General features: G+C 34.2%; 3 protein-coding genes across 4 annotated transcripts in view; 1 reads left to right on the top strand and 2 right to left on the bottom strand.

The window, feature by feature from the left end:
* Positions 1–16,153, bottom strand: part of LOC111703233 (stAR-related lipid transfer protein 3) — a 16,765-nt gene extending 612 nt beyond the window's left edge. The window contains exons 1-16 of the mRNA XM_023475121.1: positions 15,901–16,153; positions 15,463–15,603; positions 14,161–14,245; positions 13,325–13,450; positions 12,127–12,217; positions 11,033–11,132; positions 10,332–10,457; positions 9,269–9,383; positions 4,140–4,239; positions 3,425–3,461; positions 3,059–3,146; positions 2,350–2,357; positions 1,914–2,018; positions 1,508–1,578; positions 286–390; positions 187–245 (exon numbers count right to left, since the gene is read on the bottom strand). Of these exons, the coding sequence (XP_023330889.1) occupies positions 187–245; positions 286–390; positions 1,508–1,578; positions 1,914–2,018; positions 2,350–2,357; positions 3,059–3,146; positions 3,425–3,461; positions 4,140–4,239; positions 9,269–9,383; positions 10,332–10,457; positions 11,033–11,132; positions 12,127–12,217; positions 13,325–13,450; positions 14,161–14,245; positions 15,463–15,603; positions 15,901–16,110 (1,567 nt within the window). The 5' untranslated portion in view covers positions 16,111–16,153. The remainder of the gene's footprint in view (positions 1–186; positions 246–285; positions 391–1,507; positions 1,579–1,913; positions 2,019–2,349; positions 2,358–3,058; positions 3,147–3,424; positions 3,462–4,139; positions 4,240–9,268; positions 9,384–10,331; positions 10,458–11,032; positions 11,133–12,126; positions 12,218–13,324; positions 13,451–14,160; positions 14,246–15,462; positions 15,604–15,900) is intronic.
* The window catches only part of LOC111703232 (eukaryotic translation initiation factor 3 subunit D), a 37,179-nt gene continuing 22,080 nt past the window's right edge, over positions 4,503–19,601 (top strand). The window contains exon 1 of the mRNA XM_023475120.1: positions 4,503–4,541. The gene's annotated coding sequence lies outside the window, so the exon portion shown is untranslated. The remainder of the gene's footprint in view (positions 4,542–19,601) is intronic.
* Positions 16,341–19,601, bottom strand: part of LOC111703240 (elongin-C) — a gene marked incomplete in the record, with an annotated part of 3,557 nt that continues 296 nt past the window's right edge. Inside the window, 3 exon segments of one of the 2 annotated variants that reach the window (XM_023475128.1) lie at positions 16,341–17,145; positions 17,796–17,917; positions 18,607–18,655. In XM_023475128.1, coding sequence (XP_023330896.1) covers positions 17,819–17,917; positions 18,607–18,655 — 148 coding nt within the window. 2 annotated transcript variants of the gene reach the window in all.

The raw sequence follows: 19,601 nt of genomic DNA, 5'->3' as shown, positions 1-19,601 counted from the left end.
AGATTATTCAAAATAAAAATTTGGGCTGTCAAATGGACATAAGGGAAACGAACTCAGATTATGAGATGGAAAAAAGATAATTTGCAAATATTCACTTTTAAAAAAAATGTTTTAAGACAAATATTTTTCCTTGAGATTGTTTCTGTCACAAAGATTAAAAACAAACTGTTTAGATGTATGTGTAACCATAAGAAAGAAGATCGAAAACATTCAATTTATCATTAAAGAGCTGTTTTAAATAAAAACTCTAAACTCAAGCTCAAAAAGAAGAATAAGAAACCTTACCTGACTTTCTTGTGCTGTGGTGGCATAGCAGGGTGTTCCACTGATATCCCAGCACTCACATAAACTCCGTCAACTAAGGCCCAATGCCGCAAACATACAAAATCTCTAAAATAAAAATGGAAGTTAAAGAAAGAGCTGAATATGTCAAAGTTAACAATATTTAAGAGTCATAACAAAACAGTTTATTTATTGCAAAAGAATATAATGCTTAACCAATTTCAGCGAAAAGGAACCGACTCCGGCCCAAAACTTGAATTTTCTAATTATCATATATAATACTAGCTGAAGGGCCCGGCGTTGCCCGTAGAAAAAACTATTTTCAAGAAACAAAATTTTTGAAAAAATAAACCAATTTTTAAAAAATATTTTTAGCTTAAAACACTCATGAGTGTCCCAAAAATATTTCAGCACATTCGGTCCAGCCGTTTGGCCAGCTATAGGCAACATATATGTCTTGTTTTATTTTATAGATACACTTTGCTTGTCTGTCTGTTTGTTTGTTTGTCTGTTTGTATTCAATAAACATCAAAACGGCTGAACAGATCGGGTCCAATTTTTTAGTGGGACCTTAAGTGACCACAGGGAAGGCTTATGAAAGATCAAAATTTCAAAAATCTGAGTTTAAAACTTTTTTATTTTTGTGAAATTTTGAAAATGTGCGAAAAAATATTATTAAGTCCGCAAATTATTTTTACTTTTTTTACTGTACAAAGAGAAGATACTCACAGAAAAAGCCACAATCAAAAGTTGAAATACAAAATGGGCGCAAAACGCCCTAAAAGCCTAGTATATTATAAGAATTATCAAAATATACATTATACAATGTAAATTACCAGTAAAGATACAGGAATAAAAAATCTAAGTTAGCTGCGGAAATTTCAGTTCCTTCATTAAATAAGAAAAAACACGTAGACAATCCCGTTTTAAGGTTCTTTTCATCTATATTTATATTTTGATTGTTAGTCCTGTGTGTATCCCATAAACGTCAAAACGGCTGAACCGATCGGGCTGGTCGAAATTAAAAAATGTACAACTCCTCCTTCAACTTGCACCGGCGCGAGAACAAAAGAAGAGGTTAAACTTAATCTACAAGGCTATACCACTCCCTGCGCGCTAATCATTTCGTCAGGTCCCATGATATGTTGTTTATTAACTACTTCTAACAATACATAAGGCGTCTTCCTTTTCCGTTATGTTGTGAAAAGCAATGTAATTTGACTACCTGGTTGAAACTAAGCCTCCTCCTGCCTCTGCACACACTTGGTATGTGATATCTGTATATTCGTCTATCGGCTGGAAAAAATAAATAATAGATGCTGACAAAAAAAAACTCTTAATGGATTGAAATGAAAGACAGAGGATACATTTTGTAATGTTTTTTTTATAATTTTTTTTATTATTAAACATTAAACAGCTTTTATTATCAACAAATTTGTTCAACTTTTTTTTTACAAAAGTTCACAAATTTCTAATAACTGCATTTTAAGCAAAAAATATTTATACTTTTTAACAAATGAATAATAGAGGGGTTGGGGTACCACAGTACAAGGTGAGAAGTTGAGGGCGCAAGGGGTTTATTATCTGAATAATGGAGAAAGAAAGGAATTGAGGGAGGGGGGTTCAATTACCTGAATTATTCTACAATCTGTTAATGTTGGATTCCATTTAGGAATCTGATCTCCTCTGAAGAAAAGATCTTCTAACAACAATGCCGGAGATATGTCAACATAACCCTGAACATCATTAGTCAATTAGTCAATTAGTCAATTAGTCAATTAGTCAATTAGTCAATTCGTAATTTGTCATTTGTCATTGTCTGTCATTTGTCACTGTTGGTCATTTGACATTTGCCATTTGTCATTTATCGTTTGTCATTTGTCATTTGTCATATGTCATTTGTCATTTGTCTTTTGTCATTTGTCGCATGTCATTGTCGTTCGTCATTGTCATTTGTCATTTGTCATTTAATTGTCATTTTTATAACCATAATAATTATTTCTATTACATTGGAAAGTACATTTACTTCCAACATTATTCAGAGGAACATTTTCTCTGCAATATAACCTTCCCACCTGTTTTTAAAAAAAACTTTTCTTTTCCAGAAAAGTTGATTATTTGTGCTGACTGAATTGGAAAACAAACATAAAATTTTGGGTGAAAGAAACAAAGTGTGAATTCATTGCAGCACAATGCCGGTGTAGTTCATCTAGTTGCAGTCAAACCCGGAGTTACGAGACCTGTGTCACCGTGAACGTTGAGATAGGACAGATTTTATTCTGGGATCATCTTTATTTTTATGATTCGTCAAGATTAGACGAAATCTTCAGGTAATTCTTCCAAAATCATTCCCCCCCCTCACCCTGGGATATTTTGTTAAAAAATATACCCTATCAACCAACCAACCAACCAACCAACCAACCAACCAACCAATTATTCAAACAATCAGTTATTCAATCAATCATCCCATTTATTAAATTTATCATTAAATAAATAAATGGAAAAAGTTTGTGTTGATTTTGGTCCAAGCTACGATAAAGTTGATTAAATCTATTATTTTCACATTTTCTTATGAATCAATAAATAATTTATTTTAAAGAAAGATTTCCAGATGCGTCCCCACTCCCCATTGTCCATAGGACGATTTTTAAATACTCATAAAATTTTTATTTTAGTTTATAGCGAGTTAAAGCAAAAAAAGCTAGCTAAAAGGGGGAGGGGAGGTTTTCAACAAAATGTTAATCACCAATACATTAATATCGCCACACTCAGTCACAATCGAGTTCTCTGTTATTACCTTCTGAGTTAAGATTTGTCCAAGCTGTCATGAGAGCCTCCTCTCCTTTCTTCTTCAGTTCTACTTCCTGAAAAAATTTTCCTTCCTGTGGAAATCACGCAATTTTTAGTGTACTGTCAGTGTCCAATGTCCACTATTAACAAGTAAATTGGATATTTCAGCCGCAACATATTTCCATCTGTGTGAGAATAAAAAACTTCATAAGTTAAAGTGACTGAGTTGGAACTAAATAAACTGGTTTATAACAAAACTAGATTTGGTTAATTTTAATTATAATTTATTTATCTATGTTCTGGTCATGAAAAGTAAAAATTTAAAATATATTTTTAACATATTTATTTTTACCTTTTCTGTTAGAGGTTTGTTTCCCCTTCGCTTAAACCTGGGCAATGAATCAGTCAAACCATTTTCGTGAAAATAGTTTGACATAAATACATTTTGAAATAAGAGTTTTTGTAAGGACAGGCACGTACACAGGATTTTAGCCGGGGGGAAGGGGGGAAGATTAATTAGTTGAAAAAGCAATAAAAGTTAGATTTTAAAATAGATGGGTCGAAACACCAAGAAAATACTACTTTTTACGGGGAAGACATCTTTAAATGCAAGCTCATTTTTTATTTACCACATTAGATTCTAACCTTTGCCCAAGAATCCCAATAGAGGGGCNTTTAATGCAAGCTAATTTTTTATTTACCACATTTGATTCTAACCTTTGCCCAAGAATCCCAAGAAACGCTCTACTCCCGCCCTGCCCCCGTATATGAACTGCGGTCGAAATTTTTGTATGTGAGATTGCGGAATCTGCAACTATGAGAAAAATTCAATAAGCATGTTTTGTTTAAGGACAAATGCTAATCCTTCTTTAAATACCCTGCTGGGTTCCGCCGTAGGACGCAAAAAACATACGGACAACTTCTTAAACCTCTGATTATTTATCTTAAAAAGCTAGGAGAACTGAACTTTTGTCACGTATACTTCAGGACACTTATTTCAATTGTTGATTGATCCATTAATTAATTAGTTAGTTGATTGATTGATTGAGTAATTGATTGATTGATTCCTTCTCGGTATTCTAATGCCGCTGTCCTCTGAGATCTCACTGTCCTCGTTATCTGATACTTCAGGACTCTCCATAGGAGAATAGAAGTTGGCCACTGATCCTGGATAAAAAATTTCTATTTAAGATTTTCAGATTTGTCAAATAAAAAATATTCAATGTTTATCATTTTATGTATTAGAATAGCGCAAGATATTAAACATGCATGCATGCTGTAAAATATCAGATACTTATTTCATTTAGATATTTATAAATGTTTTTCAAATAAACCTAAGATATTTTTCGAGCTTTAAAATAAAATAAAAGAAACTATCAACCAATGTAGCTACAAAAAAATAATCAATTTATGTAATTCACAAATTTAAAACGACCAAGCTTATATTGCTTGATTCACTTCTAGAAGAGGTCTTTCAAATGCCGAGTTGTCATTAAAAAAATATAAACAAGTATTAATGACTTCAAGGAGGCCAAAAATGGGAGACCGAAATTAGAAGTGCCATAAGGATCCGAGTTTTATCGAGGCTGAGCCCTGTCTGATGCGAGGGGTCAACCCCCTGTATCCTTGAGGCAGTTAAAACAGCCTCTACAGTTTGAACAGTTTGTATTTTGGAGTGGAGGTTACAGACTTTGAGTGGAAGTTGAAAACTGTAAAGTGAAAGTTATAAACTTTTAAGTAAAAGTAAACTTTTAAATAAAAGCAATAAACTTTTGAATGTCAGCTTCAACCATTTGGTGCTAAGTGATATATAGACACTTGCTAGGGCACTTAAACTAATATTACATATATTTCTGCCGAATTTTTATCTAGATTGACGGAAGTAACGTAGTCTGGGAGACAAGTAGCAGCGGAGTCCGAAAGGAACCCAAGCCTTTGTATCGGAGGCTTGATTAAACACTAGGATAAGGATGTACCCTTGATATAATATAATAGGGTTTACTCTGCCACTTATTACAAACCTGGTACATCCTTCATTTATTAGGTTGGAGGAGTAAAATTATATAAAACTATATAATAACGATATTGCATAGTAGTCGGTGAACTTTTATCTCCGGATAACTTTTTACCGAGTGGTCTGTTGGGGTATTTCTATCTCCGGATAGCCTTACTCCGCCAGATCAATTTTAAACTGAGTAAGTGACAGCTTAACTGTACACTAAAAGAAGGCTTTAAATAAAAAAAAGAAAAGAAAAAATAAAAAAAAATAAAAAAATTTTTAATAAGAGAGAAAAAAAAATCTTAAAAAAAGCTACAAAAAAAAAGAGAGGATAAAGAAAAGAATAAAGAAAGATAAAAGAAAAGTATTTAAAAAAAGCTTAGTAAAAAAAAGCCCACTCAGTATTTTAGCCCTGTATATTCATTCAATTGTAAACTCCGCGAGGAGTCCCCGAAGAAATACTTGCTAGTTTCGTAGGGGTATTTATATTTGTTTAAACTTTATTTTATCCAAACATGGCTGACAAACCACCAAAGAAGACTTATCCCTGTCTGAAATGTGATGAGCATGTTGCCAAGAATGCTGAAGCTGTACAATGCATGTTCTGTGAATTCTGGATTCACAAAAAATGTGCAGGCCTCACCAAGGAAGTTTTTGATTTTATGGTAAAGACAGCTAAAGCAACTGGGAATGTACAGTATATCTGTACTGCCTGCACCTCAACCTGTACTTCTCTCAACAAAAAGATAAGTACAATGGATAAGGAGCTGAAAGGAGTAGTGAAGACTGTAGATGAAAACACTAGAGTCATTGAGAAATGCATGGACACTGTGGAGGATCTAAAGAAAAAGATGCCAGACAGTGAGGAAGTCATGGCTAAAACAGTTGAAGCATCAAATGATTGTGTGTTTCTTGAACTAAGAGATCAACAAATCAGACGGAAAAATATTATCATACATAATATTCCTGAGTTGGAGGATAATGATCCAAGAGCCAGAAAGGCCCATGATAATGATAACCTGAAAGAGATACTCAAAATTATCTCACTATCTAGCATCAAGGAGGATGATATCAAGTATATGAACAGAATTGGGGAAAAGAGGCAAACTGATAGACCCCTTCTAGTGAGCTTTAGGAAACAAGAGCACAGGGATAGTGTGCTTGAACATGCAAGATTCCTGAAATCATCAAAAAAGGCTGATATTAGTCTTATCCCTGACCTCACTAAACGTCAAAGGAAGGAGGAGGATGACTTGAGAAAGGAAATGAGGAAAAAAAATGAAGAGCTCAATGGAGAGGATCATTTAAACTGGGAATGGAGGTTGGTTGGAATCAGAGGAGAGAGGAAACTAGTAAAAATGAAAAAATTCCAACAAAGAACAGAAAAAGAAAACCGACCATTCAGACCTGGCCAGCACAGACAGCTAACTGCCAAAACAACAAATCCAAACCTTATGCCCCTAGGGGAAAAAAACAGGAAAAGGAAACCAATAGACGAGGATCTTTCCGGGAGGAAGAAGAGCAGGGGAGGAGAGGAGGAGGAGGAGACAGTGTCAGAGTCAGAATTGGAAACAGAGGAACTGGAGGGGAGAGGAGCCAGTCTCAGATCCAGAGGAGCGGAGAGGCCAGAGGCCAACAACTAAAGATCCTCTATATGAACGCCCAGAGCATTGTTGGAAAAATAAATGAGCTCGAATGTGTAGCAAATGAATTTTCTCCTTCCATTATCATCATAACCGAATCCTGGTGTAATGAAAATATAAGTAATGCTCTGCTAAAGTTATCTGGTTACTATTTAGTACCAGAACTAAGGTTAGACAGGTGTGACAACCACAGAGGCATAGGAGGTGGTATTTTGGTCTATGTAAAGGACAATTTACAGATTTTAGCAAACGACAATAAATCAGATTTTAACCAATATTGTAATTTTACCGTTGTGAATAACTTAAAGCAAAAGGTGACTATCTATGTTATTTACCGATCACCTAACTCTACAAACACTAATAATGATACTCTATGCGAACTATTGAGTGATGCTTCAAATAACAAATGTATTTTCATTGGTGACTTTAACCACCCTAAGATTAACTGGGAGACTGGAACTAGTGAAAATAGGAAATGCTCAGAGTTCTTCAACAGCCTTACTTCGAACAATTATTCTCAGGTAGTGGATTTTCCTACACAGATTAGGGGTAACATATTGGACTTAGTAATAACAAATGAGCCTGATTTGATTCTTTATACAAAACCTGTAGGAAGACTTGGTAAAAGTGACCATGAAATTATTGAAATTGGACTAAACATTAACCAGAACAAGGATGATACTGAGAGATTCTTTTATGACTGGAAAAATGCTGATGTATCTGAAATGAACAAGTACATAGAAAGACAAGATTGGAAAAACAATTTATCACAGTTGTCAACTGAAGAGGCATGGTTAAAACTAAAATTTGAGTTACTTGAAACTTTTCACAATTTTGTTCCAAGGAAGATAAGCAAGAAAGGCAACAGACCTGACTGGATGGATACGAATACCCTGAGAATGATCAGAAAAAAGAGAAGATTATGGAGTAGATATAAAAGCACAAGATCTCCAGAGGACCTGACTGAATACAATAAAATGGAAAAACTAACTAAGAAAACCATCAGAAAAGCTAAACGCAGATATGAGGTTAAACTGTCTAAGAAAACAGACTTTCGGAATGCTCAGTTTAGAAACTATATAAAAGGTAAAACTGTCTCTACAAATCCTATTGGACCACTGCTTGACATATCTGGTAAAGTTATCACAGATAACAAGGAAATGGCTGATCAGCTGAACACTTATTTCTCAAGTGTTTTTACGAGGGAAGATCAGTCAAATGTACCAGTACTCCAAGCTAAAGTAAATGTACCAGACCTAGATAACATCTTCTTCTCTGTCACTGACATTGAAGACAAGATATCTGAACTAAAAGACAATTCAGCTCCTGGACCAGGCCAAATATCCGGAAAACTGCTTAAATCTTTGAAAACCACTATCTCCAAACCTCTCCAGTTAATTTACAATAAATCTCTGTCTGAAAAAACAGCTCCAAGTGAATGGAAGGATGCTATTGTAATTCCTATCTTCAAGAAAGGGACAAAAGGGAGTCCTAGTAACTACAGGCCAGTGTCCCTCACATCAATAGTCTGTAAAATCATGGAGAAATTATTAAATGAATAGATGATGTGGACAGAAAGATTTGGTTTGAGCTGTATGGTGACACTGAAAGGAGAGTAACCAGAACAAGTGAACAGTCCCTTTGTATAGTAGCTTCCAGACCCAATTTGGATATAAGAAAACACTTCTTCTCTAATAGAATAGTTCAGCAGTGGAATGCCCTACATGATAGCATCAAAAATGCAAGAAATGTCAAACAGTTTAAAAACATGTATTTGAGCCAAGTGCCCCTACCCAGATGAAGTAATCTGTCAGACCTCTGCTCTTGGAAATGGTATGGGTCACCAGTAAAGCTGACACTTCTTCCTTGGATCAAAATGGTCCCTTAGAAGTTCCTCTTCAAGTAACAAGTAAGTAAGTATGCAAAAAAATACCTGATATGTCTACTTATGCATAGAAATGAACCTCGTTAAAATCAAATCAAAATCAAATCAGACTTTTAGGGATGTCCTACTACCAACTAACAACTTTTCAAATGACTTAAAAATAGGGGGAGGTGAAAAAAAATCAAGTTTTGGAAAAATATATCAGTTTTTGGGATTTTTTTATGAATATTTTTTCCCATGACATAGAAGAGTGTACACTGTGTACTGAAAAGAGGCGTATTCAGGGATAAGGCGATAATGGCTCAGTCCCCCCCCCCTGGATCAGTGAAATCTATGGTCTCAGGGGGTTTTTGGGTCCCAAAGGGTGATAACTGATAAGCCCCCTAAAAAGAAAAAAACATTCAAGCCTTTGGTAAATACGCACCTGGTACTAAACAATATAGTTTACCAAATAAAATACAAATGATGACCATCCTTTCACTATAAAATATTTTATTAGGAATCAAAAGAACAATTCCTGAACTAATATCACCCCTAAACCATGGTTTCATTTGAAGACTAAAAAAACAAGCTCCACGGAAGTGTTTACTTTACATCTTCTTATTTGAAATTCAGATGTTCACCTATTTTTGGATCATTGTTTTACTAACGTTAGTTTGTATATTTTACCTTCATTAAGTGTGCTTCCCTCTGCAATATATCTTTGAAGCATTCCTCCTTGTGAGCCTAGGAGAGGGGTTCGGTCATCCAGAGCCTCACTGTGTAGATTCCAGATCTCAGCAGCCTACCACCAGATTTTATCAATAGATGTAGTTGATCTACGTAGATTAAATTGAACCACTCGACTTAAAAATTGATAAACCAAAACTGACATTCCCCCAGAGGAAAATGCATATTTTTTTGAAAAAAAAACATTTCCTGGGTTAAAATTTATTACCCCCCCCCCAGAAATTCAGTAATTTTTAGGGGTTTATTCGCTGAATGGGGGAAAATTAAATATTAATGATTTATGAATAAAATTTAACGAAGACGAAATTTTTATGTTACTTAATCTTTTAAATTTAATTAACTTTTAAAATTATTTAGTTAAATTCTGATGACAGTTTGACTGTAGTGTACACGATGTGTAAGTGAATTCTTATGTATATATTTTAACACCTTTCTTCATTGTTGAAAATCTACACTATTAAAGTGAATATCTAAATCTTGAAATATTCAAGTCTTTTCATGTGGTGGTTAAAAGCAAATCAACTCAAATCACGAGAGTATGGTATTGCTTGAGGCTCCGGGGTTTCAATTCATCCTGCATTTGCGGGTTTCAGCTTGATCGTGATTTTTTTTTACTTCTTCTCATGTCGTGTTGATCCTCTGAACCTTTGATCATCTTAGCAGTTTCTCTTTAATCTTTAATTGTTTGTCCTATTTTAACAAGATTTTGCTCCATTTGAATTTTTTTTTGGACATTGTTTCACTGTAAAAAATTAATCTTATACAAATGAACACTTTTCTACTAAAACACATAAATATTCAATAGCTCAAACGGCAGTGGGTCTGGCAGTATAGCATCTTATGATATCAATATACAGTAAGTGAGTGACCTGCTGGACATAATAGTTAGGCTGAGAGTCTCAAATCCTAAAAAAGTGCTCTACAATACTGAACTCTCCGCTCAACTGCCGTATTTAGCCGGTCACTCCCTTTAATTTAACTGAAAACTGAAATATATTAATACCTTGGTCTCAAGAGGGATCATCCTGAAGTCGAAGAACCACGCCTCGGACCAGGAGAGGATAAAGGAGAGAAGAACTAACATCACGTCGTAGGTGATAGGGTCGTGGTGCCAATGATACTCAAACACCTGAACCCAAAAGTTAATGAAAAAATAAGTTTTTGCATAGTTATATTTTAAATACAAAACTATATGATACAGGGTGAGAGGATAGAATCATATTGGATTCTAAAAACTAATTCACCCCCTGCAATACTTTTCAGGGGGTATATAAATTATATATTCTTCATAAAATAGCCTATTTTTAATAATTTTTTGAGGGTTTGTACAAGAATTAGGGAATTACAAATAAAAAAAAAAAATTTGCTGCTTAATTATTTTTCTTCACCCCAGGCCTCAATTTTGGTAAATCATTCCTTCTCCTACATAAATACCCCTTGCTACCTTTGCTATGAGACAGGCTACTGTGCCTGTACCGAGTACATAAATACCCCTTGCTACCTTTGCTATGAGGAAGGCTACTGTGCCTGTATATAAATAACCTCGCTACCTTTTCTTTTAGGAAGGCTACTGTGCCTGTACATAAATACCACTGCTACCTTTGCTATGAGGAAGGCTACTGTGCCTGTACAGTTTACATAAATACCCCTGCTACCTTTGCTATGATGAAGGCTACTGTGCCTGTACATATATACCCCTGCTACCTTTGCTATGAGGAAGGCTACTGTGCCTGTAGTTGTACAGCATATAACACACCAATGTGAGAAATCTAGAAACCCGTAGAATACCAGGCACATTAAAAACCTAAAAAAAATATTTACATTATAAAAGTTTAAATATTCGTAAAATTAAAGTGAATGCTCAGGTCTGCAAAGCAAGGAGTATGAGGATAAGCTAAAAGAGCTTAATCTTCAATCTTTAGAAGAAAGAATGATAAGATATGACATGATTCAAGTGTTCAAACTCATGCACAATTACGATGATGTAGACAGGAGACAATTCTTCTAGAGTTAACAGACAATCTTTTGATGCATTAAATATACTAACAACCAGATGCAGGATTGAGGTTAGAAGAAATTTCTTCACCAACAGAGTAGCAGAGAAATGGAACAAATTACCAGAATATATCAAAGGAGCAGGAAATATTAAAACTTTCAAGTATTTATATGATAAAATACCAGAACAGCAGGAATGAGAAACCTATGAGTAAAATGTTATACTTTACGATGATCATTATCTATTAGACTATTTGTTAATAATCAGATTACAAGATTCAGTAGAATGCGTGCTTACATAATTCACATCAACAATATTTCAGTTCGTGTAGTTTTGTAATTTTTAAACCCCCTCCAGTCCATTCTACAGGATGGCAAACTGCTTAAAAAAATTATTTTCTGAAAGAATTCGTGCAGTTTCAGAATTCGTACATTTACTAGAAAGATTCGTACAATCCGTATTCTTTTTTAGAAGAATTCAGTAAAACCCGTACGTGCATAAAGATCTCGATATCTGTACTTTTCAGGAAACAAATTTTAGGGAGGTTTTTTTAACATTACTCGATACATTTTACCCAACCATGGTGCATAAACTAAATCTGTCAAATGTCAATATCAAATTGTTTTTTCTTCATTTTTTTATGTGACATTCAACCCTTTCAGAGATTCTAAATTAATATCTATTGAACTTATTTATTAGAAAGGACCCACACAAATATTACCCAACAAATTATTTGTTGTTTTTATGTCCACTACTCCCACTACCTCCTGTTATAAACTATAATTTGTATAATAAAATTTACCTAATTGCTGCAACTCCCACACAATCAAACATGGAGGAATGTATTGTGTATTCAACAACCTGGGCATACAGCTCGGTAGCCAAATCATTCCCTGTAATTAGATAAATAAATACTTAAATAAGTCAATAAATAAAGGATAGATGGATAGGAGGATTCACTGGATTAGGTGAATAGATTGAAAGATAAATAAAAGGGTGAATAGAACTAGATAGATAAATAAACAAATTTTTAAATCAAATGTTCAGCCATCATTCAATGGAAGTAAGGTTTAAGCTCCTATTAAACTAAGCGAGCACTAGATGGCCCTGTTGGTACCAGATATTTAAATTATTTGAAAAACATTCCGCACCGGTTCAATCAGATCTCTAGTGCTTAATTAATTATCTACTTTTCCTACAGGGTGTTTCTCTACAACGGTTATTTTTGATTTGCTTAATATTTCAATTAAAACGACCTGATAAGCTTGCAATAAATATATTAATAGAAACTAGATTGGGACATTTACGATTTAAGCCAAAATGCCATTCATTTGAACTTTTCTGAGTAAGTTAAGCTGTGAATCGAAACAGGCTCTGCTGGCGTGATCTCTCATGTGGCTGACACACTTTCTGATTTCTATAGGCTGCAGGGAAACAGCAAAACTCTTCCACAATCATTTTTAGCTCTTCAACAGTAGCAGGTTGAGCAATAACTGTAACCTGAATGCTCGGCGAACCTGAAGCTCAATTCGAAGTTTTTCATATTCCAGAATAATCCAGGTTTTCTCCTCTGCAGTAAAAGGGCTATTTGACCTATCAATTCTAACTGGTGCCTTTTTTTCAACCAGAATATAAAATGTCCCTGCAAGCTGGCCAATTTCGCGGATTTTAACCCAATAAAAAATTCAATAAAAATTTTAGCACTTCAAAAATATCAGTTGTAGAGAAACACCCTGTACAGTGCAGTGATAACCAGAACACAGTACAGAGCATTTGATGTTGTTACAAAGCAAAAAGCTTTAGTAGGGAGTCATTAAAACACTTACTAAGTAAAATGAGTCTGTTTACAGTGCTCAGTTTCTGTGCCTCATGTTATTTTATTAATTTAATTTATTAAAATTTATAACTGAAGTCTAAAAAACGACTTCCTATTTTAGAGATTTCTGGATATCACTGTATTGATCAGATCTGGATATTAAAGTTGACCCGCATTGACCAACCTGTGACTAGTATAGCAATTATCCAAAGCAGTGCTAGGAACATGATGTCGAATAAACAAAGGAGAAGAAAGGTTCGACGGACAGGCGACAGAGCACCGTTTGGCCGGGAACCAGACACCAGATCATCTAAAACAGTTTTAAAAACCTATAAAATCTTAACATTAGAACGTAAATACCAGATAAACTAAACATAAGAACGTTTGAATACTAGATAACCTGAACATAAGAACGTTTAAATACTAGAAAATCTAAAACAGAGAAAGTTTAAAATCAAATAATCTAAACATAAGAACGATAAATACCAGATAATCTAAACATAAGAACGTGCAAATATCAGTTAATCTAATCATCAAAAAAGTTAAATACCACATAATCTAAACATCAAAACGCATAAAATCAAGACGATCTTAACACCAGAAAGCATAAATAACAGAAAAGCTAAGCCTTAGAACGTTAAAATACCAAATAATGTAAACATTAGCACGCATAAATACCAGATAAATTTACACGATTTGATGTGTAAATTATCTGGTATCAACCTACAACGTTGATACCAGATAATCTTTACATCAAATCATGTGGAAACAAGATAATCTACGCATTAAAACGTTAAACACCAGAGAACTTTTAAATACCAGACCATCTAACCAAGCAGTACCAGAACATATAATACATCAAGGCATGAAGGCATAAAGGCATTAAAGGATTAAAGCATAAAGGTATGAAGGCATCAAGGTAAGTATCAAATTTCAAGATCTTTTAGGCCCATATTAGAATATCAAAATGGAAATACATGTCACTTTTTAATAAAATCAACGTATTAATATGAAGCTAACCTGTCATAATAACAGGGTACTGGTGAGATCCTTGATATACAGTTCTATGCTGCAGATGGGAGAAGTAAGGTGTAGGGTAGAGACCCTAACAAATATATAGTTCAGGATATATAGATGGGAGAAGTCAGGTTTAGGGTAACATAGGGTTTCCACGAAACAGTAGATTCTCTTGCGCAACAGTTTCGCGTTTTTGCACAAAATTTCGCATTATTTTTGCATCAATTCGAAACCATGTTTGCACGAAATTGCGCATTCATTCGAAATAAATATTTTTTTGCACGAAATTGCGGATGAATACATAAAAAAGTCATAATTAATTGTGATTTTGCGCATGAATACGAAAATAACTTAAATTTGTATCATGACATATTGCACAAATATAAAAGATTTAAATATTTGGAAAGTATGATGTAAATTAGTTTCAGTTAAAAAAAAACTTTAATATCTGTGGTATTTTATTCATGAATTCTAGTTTGGACACGGTCAAAATGTTGGTTACTTTCATTAATACAAATTTTTTATGATAAATATGTTTTGAAAAAACCCTGAAATGTGCGTCTCATCTATGTATTAATCTATATAAATATGTAAACATTTCTCTTGCTTGGGTGTCTGTTTGTTTGTTTCTTATCTCCTTAGCTGAACCAAATTGTCTTAAAATTAAATGATGACTTTAAAACCTTAGAAGTGAGGCCACCGCCCCAGGTGCGGGTCAGAGCGGGCCGGAGTAAAGTGGGGATTGGTTTTATTTTGGATTTTTTCATTTCCTGGAATTGTTTCTCGAAATTTAACGAAATAGCACGAAATAGCCGGAATAACGAAATGCACAAAAACCAAGATTTGCTTCATAATTTGCGCGAAATAGCTTATGCGCATCAATGCGAAATTATATCGAAATTTCGTTCAAATTTTACTCTAAACGTAAAAATTAATTCTTAATGAATCAAAAATCTCTATAAAAAATTTAAAAAATCGAAGCATAATTATATGAATTCGGCTTTATTTTGCCGATATTTCTTTTATGTTTTATTCAGATTACATTGCAGGTAAAATACTATTTTAATACATGAAGTACTTCTTAAAATTTCTTTACTATCATAATATATGAAATAATTTTTTTTGATTTTAGAATCCCCCCTTTACAGACTATCAAGTTTCCCTCCCCCTTTACAGACTATTTACCGACTATTTTTTCAAAATTATCAACCCACTGCCATATAAACAATAATTTATGAAAGAAGGGGGAGGTTGAATTTCCCAAGAAAATATAAACCCCAGTACAGTGTACACCATAATTAATACCTGATTGTGTTGAGTATATTGAGGTTGATTATACTGAGGGAATGAATATTGTGGATGAGAGTACTGTGGAACTGGATGATTGGGATGAAATGAATTACTAGTGTAGGATTGAGCACCAAAAGATGATGGATATCTCGGCGTCTGGATATATAATTAAAGTAAATTTTAAACAAAATTATTTTACAAACTTTTAACTGACCCTCAGTTTAGAAAGGGGCCTGGCCGATTCATAACGATACCCTTTTAACCTTAAAATGTAGCGGCATCATTATTTTTAAGCATTAACAAAATTCTAATAATTTCCTCCAATGTTTCTGAAGCAAGCAAATTCTCGCGAGACACTTTATAAAGAACCCACAATTAAAAATTGATTTCAGTCTGGNCCCTCCCCATTAAATATGGATATTCTTGTCATCAGGGTGAATAAAACTCACTCGCCTGATCATTTAAACTGCTCAAACTGTGCGCACTGCTTCCAGCACTGCTGCTTAGCATAGCCTCTGCTGCTCGCTGTGCGTCAGCAGCTCTCTGTTGGTCCATTGTACGCTGCCCATCTAGAAGGCGCGTAGGTGTTCTGTTCTGTTGTCTTTGAGCCTCAATAGCGCGCTGGAGGTCTGAGGGGTGAACCCCACCGCTCTCACGGCTCATGCTAAAGCTTAAGCTCTGAAAAAAAAAATTCAGAACAAATCAATTCAGCATTTAATTAATTAAAAAATTTTTTTTTCTAAATTGAGTAATTATTTAATTGTAGAATATTTAAAATAAAACAATTTTTTTAGTTAGAATTTTGGTGTTATTCGTATATTTTTTAATACATTTTATAAATCGAGGTATCACAGGATGACCAGAATAATCAGACAAAAGAGAGTTAAACCATCGAGTTATAAATATATTTATTGTATATTGCTGTATTAAACAGTTAACAGCTGACTAGAAATATTAGGTTTGGGACTAGTGAGCAAAATGTTGAACAAAACTATGAGAAACCCTCTGAGCTATTATGCAAGGTCAGAATTTATTTTCTGTCGAAAATTAAGCTTTCAGAAAGGACATTTTTATGTTAAAATAATGAATATTTTTAGTTGACATCTACTATGATAAAGAGTGTCCCAATAACCGTTGAAATTAAGATACGACTTGAAAATTGTCTTCGGTTTCCGATAGTTTGTAAACAACAAACAGTGTTTTATCAAAACTTTTCAAAATGTGGTCTGCCTTCTGTACATCTTCAAATTTGACTGAGATATCAGATATTTGCACGATGCCCCCGTTATGATGCAAAATGGTAGACCACATTATGAGACTAGCAGTTTTTCATGTTAAATTGGGATACTACTAAATTGTGCTCACGTATTAATGCCGTTCGGAACAAAGACGATAAAGAAGTCGTCAAATAATCCCATTTTTATTGAGATAACCTTTACTAAATTATTATGGATTAGTTTTAGAGGGTATATTAGAACTATTAGAAATGAAATCTGAAAAAGAGGTCCCGCTATGAACCCCCCAGACCGCCGGCAGGCATGGGAAGCACCGTCCCACACCTACTCTAACTGGACCTTTATACCCACAACAATTAGCCCATTGTCCGATATACATATATAAAGTAAAGTTATTGACAATGTTAAACATAGTCGATTGATCTCACGTGTTTAGATAAACGCTTTTTTAAGTTTACAGGGACTGCTGATGGATTTTAAGACGCGTGTATTTTTCGACCTAAGCAAATCTTCTATACTCTACTTCTGACCTACGCCAAATCGACTATATACTACACGTCCGACCTACACGCACGTGGTTTTACAGCTGCTATACGGACGTGTGGCCCCAGCGTCCGGCCCCCTAGCCACGGCGCTCGGCCCCCAGCCTGATCTAGCCGCAGCGCTATGCCCAGAAATTGTCTTAACATAACCTAACCCTCAAATATAACAAAACAGCTGGCGTAGGTCCGATATTGCAGTAGGTCGGAAAGTTAGTAGGTCGGAAGTTCAGTAGGGCGGATGTTGCGTATAGACGATGTAACATTACCATTTTTAAGCGACTTTCCGTATAAAGAGGTATGCCAGATTCTCAACAGTACCCTTGCAACCTTTAACTAAATACCAATGTAGAAGATACCGTCATTTTTCTTGCTTAAACACTGTCCAATTCTTTCACTTTCATCCATGGTTTCTGAAGCATATATGCGCAAGTCACTAAATAGATAATAATTTAATAATCTAATAAGAAGAGAGAAGATAATAAGAAGATAAGCTTTTAAGAGTACCGTTGTAAATCGAACATGACACTACTTAAATGTTGGGTCACATGAATTACGTCTTAAGCCCCATTACATAAAAAATAAAGTTTTATTAGTTCAGCAGTCTAGGAAGTTTGCCGCCATGAGTAGTTCAAGAGCAATCTCGGGAGGAATTGGAAACTCTGGGATCTCAGTAGAACTGTTGGTATACCGAACCTGAAAAAAAAATTGAGGAGAAAAAATTCGAAAACATTTTTTTCAATCAAATGTTCCAGTTATTGCGATACACAAAACTAATTACGTATTGACATTTACATATGAAAGCGAGAGAAAGTACGACAGTTTATTCTCATATTAGTTTTGGTCATATCGGTCATACATCAAAAAAAGTTCTATCTATTCTAATTAGAGTTCATTTAATCAGCATACAAATTGGTTACTAAATGTAAATGTTATACGGGTTCAGCACTCGGTGTTAGAAATATCCCCGGATGTATAAGCTCAAGTAAATGTTTCTTGTAAATCTTTTAATAACTCATTTAACCCTCATTAATGATATTAATCTACATTTGGGAAAATAAAGAATTGTTAAATGAAAAGATGAACAAGGCGAGCATATTTGTACATTTTCATTTTCCCACCGAATAGTTAAAATCATTCCTGTGACACATTTTATAGTTTGTGTTGTTTAATTTAAAGGATCTAAATGGTATGAAAAAATTATGTCGATTTTGAAAGATAATCAAAGGCTAGACCCGCATCAGAATTTAGTCCTGTGCTCCCAGATCGTTATAAAACTTTTTTTACATGCTTTTTCTTAGGTTTTAGCACAGAATTTTAACTTTTTTGTTAGTATTTTAGCCTCGCGGAAAAAAGGCTAAAATAATTTGGCTTAATTGCATTACCTTATACGTGAAGTACATGCAAACCTTCTGCAGAACATGCGAAGGTATCNCCTTGCAAACCGATGGAAATGTAAAGAATATGACATCAACTATGTCATAGATCTCTTTGAATTTCTAGGAGCTCCAATCAACAAGGATGGGTTCAAGTTTATTTATTTATAGACCTGGAGAAAAACAAACCTCAGGAAGGACGCTACCAGCAATTTTTTGTCTCACCAAACATATATCCCGGAGAACACAAGAAAGCTTGCTAACTGAGAAAATGTGCAGAACAGAGAAACCGAGAAATGGATCCAGTTGAAGCAACAAACTGGCAGTAGGTGCTAATTGGGATGAGGGGAGATAGGAGGCTGATAAAAGGTTGAGTTTTTCAAGGAGTCCTGGGTATAACTCATCAAGTGTTCCTAGTAAAAGTATTATTTATAGGAAGGCAATACACGATGTAATATTCCCATGTATATTTATTGCATCCTTGTTGCTTCACGTGAATAAAGACATTTATAATTTTTCAACTTTTAAACTAATTTTATGGAGATATTTCCACTTCTTAACAAAATATACAACCTAATCTTAACTTTTTAGGGTTTTAAAAACTGTAAAAACTGTTTAATTTTGTAACATATATTTTTGAGTTCAAAAATCAAACCTTATTAATGTTTTGGTGTTGTAAAACCGGCAACTTTTTGGCAGAAAAATTCGCAATTAATTATATTGCATCCCTAGTGTAGTAATCTAACTTAAATCAGGGTTGCAATGTAAATATCAGGGATTCAATAGTGTCATAATTTTGCTCAAAAGATGGAGAAAAAAATTAAATGTTTTCCCAACCTTGATAGTCCCTGAAGTTAGAGCATGATCTCGTTTCACGATAAATTCATGCCCATCACTACTCATCAGTTTCACATACCTGCAACCATATTATTGAATAAACCAATATTTTTTTTACATCAATATATAAATTTGCTTCAGATATCCCAGTTGGATGATAATGGGAA

The sequence above is a fragment of the Eurytemora carolleeae genome, unplaced genomic scaffold (genome assembly GCF_000591075.1).
Source record: "Eurytemora carolleeae unplaced genomic scaffold, Eaff_2.0 scaffold422, whole genome shotgun sequence".
NCBI lineage: Eukaryota > Metazoa > Arthropoda > Copepoda > Calanoida > Temoridae > Eurytemora > Eurytemora carolleeae.
This window is presented reverse-complemented; position numbering and strand designations above follow the sequence as displayed.